Source organism: Plecotus auritus, assembly GCF_963455305.1.
Source record: "Plecotus auritus genome assembly, chromosome: 13".
In the NCBI taxonomy this organism is placed as follows: domain Eukaryota; kingdom Metazoa; phylum Chordata; class Mammalia; order Chiroptera; family Vespertilionidae; genus Plecotus; species Plecotus auritus.
In genome coordinates, this window is record NC_137779.1 from 27,010,386 (window position 1) to 27,019,201 (window position 8,816).

The window sequence follows — 8,816 nt, forward strand, 5'->3', positions numbered from 1 at the left end:
GGGTGTTGGGAGTTCTGATCAGCAAGGTACCTCTTTCTAGACACAGCCTCTTCCCCCTTGCCTTTGAACCCAAGCCATTTGTTAAAGATCCACCTGCTGTCCCACTGCTCAGACCCTCCCTTTTGTGCTGCTAGTTTCTACTCGAAAGTTCCTGCCGGACGAATGCTTTTAAAATGAGGTCTAAAAAATAATGACTAATCAAGAGTATTATTTTTTAAACAGAACTGCCTTTTTCTATTCTTTATATAAACTCTATTGTGTTGGGTCTAACAAGGCACTATTTTAAAATGTTTTGTGGTGTTTTTTTTTTTAATTTCTCCCATAGCACTTAAAAGATATTTTGTAAAGACTTTGCTGTAAAGATTTTGTAATAAAACGGTCTAAGGGCTCCTTCTCCAACATTACCATTTTTTTTTAAATGTTTTAAAAGGCTAGAAAACAACTTATGTATATTCTGTATATGTATAGCAGCACATTTCATTTATGGAAATATGTTCTCAGAATATTTATTTACTAATATATTTATCTTAAGCCATGTCTTATGTTGAGAGTGTGACATTGTTGGAATAATCATTGAAAATGACTAACATGAGGCCCTGTAAATACATGATAATTGCACACAGATTTTACATATTTGCCGACCAAAAATGATTTAAAACAAGTTGTAGTCTTCTATGGTTTTGTAACAAATTGTACAAATGACTATAAAAAAAAATACAATTTTATCAAGTACATGTTCTACGTTGTCATCGCTCTGTTGGGTAAAGGTCTACATATTCCACAAAGGAGAGGTTTGCATGAAGCAGTGCCTTTTTGTTGTTGTTGTTTTTTGTTTTACTTTTGTTAATCCTCACCCGAGGGTATTTTTAGGGAGTGTGGAAGAGAGAGGGAAAGAGAGAAACATCGATGTGACATCGATCGGTTGCTTCCTACCTGAGCCCCAACCAGGGCCAGGGAAGAGTCTGCAACCAAGGTACGTGTCCTTGACCAGAATCGAACCCAGGACCCTTTGGCCCACAGGCCAATGCTCTATCCATTGAGCCAACGGGCCAGGGCTGAAGCAGTGCCTTTAACTTCAGCTCACTCATGGGAGCACTTTATAGCATTTCCTCTGCGGTTAACATAGAGTTCAGGTTATTGGGGATTTAGGTGGCATCGTGGGGTTATGTCCTTGAGGTGATGGTAGTTTTTCTGCTCTTCCCTGTGTGGAGGGCGAGAGGGAGGGACATGATGGTCAATCCTAGCAGTCCTCTCTTTAAAAGTTGGGAACATAGGCTGGATACAGACCATCAGCTTTATCTGCCAGCAGCTTTCCCACCTGGAAGACATCGAGACCCTCAAACCCCAAGGGAAAGAAGGGCCTTGTAGGAAAAAAGCCCCAAGCCTCTAGGCCTCAAATTTACCCGCTCATGAGAGTGGAGGGGGGACCTCCGTCTGAAATGAATCTTGTACCCCTTTGTCATGTTTCCCGGGGAGGGTGGTTAGGAATTGGTGGCGCACTCTGAGATAACGGGAAAGGTGCAAAGTGGTGTTTATTGTTTAGACATCTAGCAGAGAATATCCTCCTCTGTGAGTTCCTGTTTCTATTTCTCCCTCTTTAACTTGGGCCACTTCTTGGGCACAGGCTCCCTGTCGACCTCCAGCCACGTCCTGACAGGCAAGGAGTCCTGAGCACCTTCAGGGGCGGCAGCCTGGCTGCACAGAGCCTCCCAGAGCTTCTGTTTGATGGCCTTGCCCAGCTCCAAGCTGTACCGCTTGGGGGTCCCTGAAGGGTTCCACAGCATCGGCTCGACCACGGCATGGTACAGAGCCCGGTAACCCTCGGTGGGGAGGCCGTGGATGGTTAGCATGTCTGACAACTGTTGTCTCTTTCTGGCTTCAGGAAGCAACGCCTGGCCCTTCCAGGCTGCTGTCCCAACGTCCCTGCGTAGCGCTTGGGTGGCGGCCACATGTTCAGCATATCTGCTCTCAAGATCTTGGCTGACGGTTACTTTTTTCTCCTTTGAACTTTCTTTACTCTGGCCAGGAAGAAAGCAGAGAAGTCAAAGCTAAAACTTGAGTAGGGAGCTCAGAATAATTATCTGGGATTTGTGTCCCAGCGTCTTGGTTACAGCCACAACCAACATTCGTCTATGTGCTAGCTTACCGAATTCCTTCGTGTATACCACTGCGTGCGTCCCCCCGGAACCCTGTAAGGTCGGCAGGAGACAGCTTTAAAGGCAAGGCAGTGGGAATTGGTTTGCCCAAGGCCACACAGCTAGAAAGTTAATAACCACAGTTGTCTATTGAATGCCACACAGGATCCGAGGCATTTAGTCCGTGCCAGGCTCTGTTCAAAAGCCCTCTGCACGTATTTACTCATTTAATCCTCACGAAACCCCGTGAGGAAAGGGCTATTATCCCCCATTTTATAGGTGACAAAAACCAAGGCAGAAGCAGGCTAAGCCCACCGTTGTCCTGAATTATAGTCAGAGCTGGAATTTGAACCCTACAGCCGAGCTCCACGGTGCATTCTGAGCTCCGCTGGCCACCGGGAGAGAGGGAGCTGGACTCAGATCAGGCCCCTAGATGCCAAGTCCTCCACGGACGTTCATAGCCAGGCCTTGCTCACCTCTGCATGACCGGCGTGTTCGCTCTACAGCCAGTGGTCGGCAAACTGCGGCTCGCGAGCCACATGCGGCTCTCTGGCCCCTTGAGTGTGGCTCTTCCACAAAATACCACGGCCTGGGCAAGTCTATTTTGAAGAAGTGGCGTTAGAAGAAGTTTAAGTTTAAAAAATGTGGCTCTCAAGAGAAATGTCAATCGTTGTTCTGTTGATATTTAGGTCTGTTGACCAATGAGTTTGCCGACCACTGGTCTACACATATCCCGACCTTTCCCGTTCTTATTTTCCCTTCACGTCCAGCACCTTTCATCTGTGTTTATAAGAGCTGCTTTGCCCTCCTATGGCTAGTCAATCCTAGCAGGCAGGGAATAGGCAGGGGGGAGGTATCATGCCCCCAGAGCTGGTGCTCTCTCCATTATACCTCATTGCTGCTGCCCACCCACCCTCTACCCTCACCCCCTCAATCGGGTCTTCAACTTTAGGATTTCCTTTGCTTCATAAAAACCTTCTTTAAAAAAATATTTTTTAATTGATTTCAGAGAGGAAGAGAGAGGGTGGGAGAGAGAGAGAGAGAGAGAGAGAGAAACATCAATGATGAGAAAGAATCATTGACTGGCTGCCTCCTGCATGCCCCCCACTGGAGATCGAGCCCGCAACCCGGCATGTGTCCTGACCGGGAATCGAACTGTGACCTCCTGGTTCATAGGTCGACGCTCAACCACTGAGCTACACTGGCCTGGCTCATATAAACCTCTTTTTTTTTTTTCAATATATTTTATTGATTTTTTATAGAGAGGAAGGGAGAGAGATAGAGAGCTAGAAACATCGACCAGCTGCCTCCTGCACACCTCCCACTGGGGATGTGCCCGCAACCAAGGTACATGCCCTCAACCGGAACCGAACCCGGGACCCTTCAGTCGGCAGGCCGATGCTCCACCCACTGAGCCAAACCGGTTTCGGCTCATATAAACCTCTTAAGTGTTAAGTGTTTTCTAGCTGACATCTCCCTGTCCCCACCCCATCCCATTTTGTCCACCGCCAGCCATCATCTACCTCACTGGGGCCACCTGCAGGCCTCCTGCGCCTCGGTGAGCCCGGCTGCTGTCCTAGGAGCTGCTTGCTCTTGGAACCGATGGAGTGTCTCATCCTGCCCCGCCGAGTGGCTTTCATTGCTGAATCGTCCTTGGGCTCTACTATCTTCGAGGGTTTTGCTTCTCCAAACTTGCATGGTCCCGGGCAGCATTTATCCTTCAGTCGTCGCCGGAGCACCAGCTTCACCAGGGAGAGCGAACTGGTAATGAACGGATTCTTGACAACTTCCCAAGAAGAGGTGGTACCTGGTGCAGGAGCACTGATGGTCTGCTTTGCACATGTCCTGGCCGTCCAGATGTTGGTGAGAGCTGGGGAATCCACATAGCAGTCCTGAAGCCTGGTGTTCAGTAAGATAGACTGCCGGAGTCCGTAGGTGGGAATGCTGGGGTCTCGCCTCACATAGATTGGATGCTAGAATTATAAGGAGGGGGAGAGGGGACAAAAAAGACCAATTCTCAAGCAGAGACCAGAAGGTCTACTTTGGAGGCAAAGTATTCGCATCTTTTGAGAGACGGTGTCTCCCACACCTGTCTTAGAAATCTTTCTACACATCCTCTCTCCTCCTCCCCAAAGCCTTTTGTACCAGGGTCACGGGGACAGTCCGCCTCTCAAAGAATACAGCATGCTTGGGCCGGAAGTGGAGGGGCAGGGAGCTTTACAAGGAACCAAAGACAGTTCCTATCTCATGGAAAGCTACGGGGAGCTGTGGCAGGAAAGGGATGGGAGACAGGATCACTTAAGATTCCCTGTAGGACCTGTAGTGACTCCTCAACCAGGTCAAGTCCTGCCAAACGCTGAACACTTTCTAACCAGATGGCCAGGAGCCAAGAAAAGCTGCGAACCAGGGAAACACACTCTGGGGTCCGTAAAGGCAAAGCCACAATGTCAATTATGCCTCTCTTTCCTGGGACCAGCCAAGAACAAGAGAACTGTCTGGATAGATCAGAATCCCTCATTGAGAGAAGCCTGGCTTTCTAAGAAAGGCCATCTATAAAAAAATTAAATCACCTTACCATATTTCGGTTGCCTTAAATTTTATTTTAGCAAGCTTAGTAGGGGAAAGAAATATGTATTTTCTTTTCCTTTTCTCTCTTTTTGTTTTTGTTTTGTTTGGATCTCTCGGATCACCTATCTTTCTCTGCCTCAGTCACGTATGGGCAAATTGCAGTTTGCTTAGGTTTCGGCTTACAAGCAGGCAGTTTTGAGCCATTATCTCTAGTATTTGTGATGTCACTTTGTTTTGTGATGTGGGTGTGGGTGGGTGTTACATCATCAAATTTTATAGTGAAATTAAGTTGGAAGGAGTTCTCTTTTATTGTCTTTCCAGCGTCAGGAACTTCTGAAGTCCTCATTTCCCCCCAAATGGCTCGGGTGACCTCGGAAGGTCCCGAGGTTCTTAAGAAGCGTACGCTTTGCACGCCACGCCGTCAAAAATGCAGAGCAGATTTGCGGGTACAGGTAGTGAGATGCATTCTTCCACGTGCAAAAGTGCCCTCCTTCGTGCACATAAAGGAGGTACTGTTGAATTCCCCGCGTCGCTGCCAAGGTTAGGGACCAGAAATGAAAGAACACGTTCCTGCAGCCCTGGGCACCTCTCTCTTCGTGTCTCTCCCCGGGAGACTACACGGGTTTCTGGAATGTGGTTTTATTTTACATCCCATGGCAAATGCCGTAATTAGAGCTGTTAGCAGTGTCAAGGGCTTGAAACGAGAACAAAGACGCCTCTGCCTGGGAACTCTTGGGCAATGCCTCGCTCCTTATCAGGTGCTGGTCCTGTTGGTGGTTTTGATTTTTTTTTTTTAATTTTTTTTTTTCGTGCACAAAATGCCCAAGGAGGCTCCCTCCCCAGGGGGAGGAGAGCGGAATGATGGAAAAACAGAGTGTGCGTCTGGCAGGCGTTCCTGGAATCGCATGTGTTGCCCGTTTGATTTTTTTTTTTTTTTTCGAGTGTTGTCCCTGGAGTGAATCAAAGTCTGAAGGCAGACCGCACCGCAGGCCGTGGTAGAACCACCTCCAGGTGGACCCACAGACGCTCACTGGGGAGGACAATGGGGCCCATTCAGCCGCGAGCCCTGGCCTCACCTCCAGCGAGGTGGGTCAGTTTTAGAGCAGGGCGTTGGGAAGGGTTTGTCTTCGGGAAGGGTTTGCGAACGTCTGGAGACTGGGCAGGCAAGCGTCCGAGTCCCAGAGAGGCGGCACCAGGCTCTGGGGCTACCGTCTCCCTTTGCTCTGCACGGCGGGGACAGAGGGGGAAAGTCGGGCAAGAAAGGCATCCTGGGAGTAGCTCTTCTGTCTCTCTTCTTCCCAGCCTCGAGGTGGCCTTCCCTTCCATCTGTTGTACTTACTTTCCTAGGTCTTGCAGTCAATGACCAAGTGACATTGCTCTGGCTCCGAGGAGCGCTCTAAATCTGCTTCTGGCCACCTGGACGGCGGCTGGTACTCTTCAAATCCCAGCAAATTCTGCCTTCTCTCCCTTCCGTAGACTGTAGGTACCCCATCAAGAAACCCTGACGTTCCTTGGAACTAACCCAGCGTCATTTGGCCTGTGCTGTTTCTCCTACGTCAGTGAAGTCTGTATTTAGTGAAAGCTTACCGTAGGCCAAGCACTGTTTCAGACACTTTACAAGCATCCTCCCATGAAATGATACCAACAGTCTTATGAGTTTGGACACTGTTGCCATGACTACTTGACAGTGGAAGAAACTTGGGCACACTCTGCTCAAGAACCATGCCCCACAGCTGGTAACCAACCAAGGCTGGACGCAATCAAGGTGTACACCACCCCACCCTTGCTCTTCCCCAGCTATTACTGGTCGGCCCATCCACGTACCGCACCTGGGCCCAGTTCTAGTCCTACCTAGCCTTGTCGGGAGCCTTCCTCTGGGCTCAGGAGTTGGTCTATCCGAGTTGACATCCCAGATCCATCTCTCTTTGGGCAAGTGAATTCACATCTCTGAGCCTTATTTGCCTCATCTGTGAAATGGGTAGTAATCGTGCCTACCTCAGGACCACCGGGAGGATGAAATGGGACTCTGCATGTGAAGCCCTTGGTATGGATGGCTCTTGGTGTATAATAAGCGCTCAACATGTAATGTTCTTATTAACAGCATTAATATTGTGGCCCTTGCCCTAACCGGTTTGGCTCAGTGGATAGAGCGTCGGCCTGCGGACTCAAGGGTCCCGGGTTCGATTCCGGTCAAGGGCATGTACCTTGACTGCAGGCACATACCCAGTGGGGAGTGTGCAGGAGGCAGCTGATTGTTTCTCTCTCATTGATGTTTCTAACTCTCTATCCCTCTCCCTTCCTCTCTGTAAAAAATCAATAAAATATATTTAAAAAATATATATATTGTGGCCCATTCCCCCACCTGACTCTTTCTTGAGCCCCGGATGCCCAGGGTCTGAGTGACATAACCCAATATTTGATATGGACTTCATGTGTATCCATGTGGTGTATGAGGCCAAGCAATGAGCCTCTTGGAGTGGAAGGATTCTGATCTGACTTGCGTATCCCAACATTTCTCTTCCTATGACCCATCTTCACTAAGCACTGGTCAGATTCATCGGCTTCACAGAAGTGGGGTATTTACAGGAGGTACATTTCTCCCTGGTTGTGGGAGTGATTCATGCTTCATTCGACAGAAAGGGGAGCGGGTACCCGAGGATAGGCAAAGGAAAGTGACTGGTCTGTAATAGAGATTGTTCCATCAAAGGTTGTTCAGAATTACAAAGTCAAGATGGAAAGACTCTTTGGTTCAGGGTCCTGACACCATGGCAAGAGTTTCCACGGTTGGTGCCAACACTTGATTCTCGAACCTGGGGTTGAGGCAGCAGGGCTTCCATATTGCTCAACGGCTTGTTCCTCAGTTTGATTCACCATTGGACCTTTTTTATTCTGCTGAGCTCAGTCTAAATAACTCTTATTTTCCACCCATCATTTGGAGCTGTGCTTCCTGACATCTCTAAACCACCGCTTCTATTTGGAAACACATCTGCCCTTCTTTGATGCTTAGCCAAGCTCTCCTCACTGTATTTTTAGCTCCTATAATGTTTCGTCTTTCTTTTTCCCTTTCCTACAACCTTTCTCCTCTTCTTTTGCTGGAGGATCCATTAATAAAGAAGAAATGGAGCCAATTTATATTAATTCTTGTCTTTTCCCTTCATGCCCGACTCCCAAATTCTAGTGGAATTTAGTTGTTTTTAGTCTTCTCAGAAGATGTTTTTATTTTAACACCCAAGCAGTAAACTTCCACACCCATATGGGAACATATCTGAGGTTTGTGATGTAGAAGGTTTGGGAAAGAAGAGAAAAACTTTGGATGAGAGAATTTGCAAAGATTCCTGAACCATGATGCAAACTCTGAGGACCAGTGATTTAGACCACATGTGCTGAGTACACACCCATCATGGGCCAAGTACATGAAATGAGGGCACCCTGCCCACCCTGCTACCCCTTCTCACCTGACTCTGAGTTCTCCAACATGGTCACCTGGATGTCCCACAGACACCTCTAACTCATTAGGTTCAAGCCAAATTCTCTCTCCCTTCACGCCCATCCGAACAGCAAACTACTACTTCGCTTGAATTTTCCATCACTAGTTGCCTGGCCCAGAAACCTGGGATACAGGATCAGTAACAGTACGGTACTGAGCTGACCCTGAGCCTAAAGGAAAATCAGAAATCCATATCCTGTTTTTATTTACAAATTCAATATTTTGTTCATCTTGAATTTTTTATCATTCATTTAGATTTTTAAATATATTAAAACTGTTTAATTAAGTGTATTCAATATATTTTGAAACCCACTATAGGATATTTATTTCTTTATCTTGATTATTGAATTTTGGGGGCTTTCTGAAATTTTGTGCCTGAGCCGAATGCCTCACTCACCTCACCCTCATCTTGGCCATGGGTCACTCAGTAAATATCTGTTGCCAGAACCCTATAAGGACAAGAAGCCAATTCACCATGGCGACTAGGAGCATAGTCCTATAGTCCTTACTGCTTGGGTTCAAAGCCCGGCTCCGCTGCTGTGTGACCTGTGGATGAATCCTTTAACGTCCCTGTATGAAGGGAATGGTGATGGTGCCGCCTTCACAGGGGCTATTGGGAGGACTAT

At 47.8% G+C, this 8,816-nt stretch overlaps 1 protein-coding gene across 1 annotated transcript; it reads right to left on the minus strand.

The window, feature by feature from the left end:
* Positions 1–1,583: 1,583 nt before the first annotated feature.
* On the minus strand, positions 1,584–8,607 carry LOC308238223 (uncharacterized protein C22orf31; the record flags this gene model as incomplete). The annotated part of the gene is made up of 3 exons (XM_080649892.1): positions 1,584–2,018; positions 3,659–4,108; positions 8,593–8,607. The coding sequence occupies 3 exons, from the start codon at positions 8,605–8,607 to the stop codon at positions 1,584–1,586; spliced, it is 900 nt and encodes a 299-aa protein (XP_080506018.1).
* Positions 8,608–8,816: the final 209 nt, after the last annotated feature.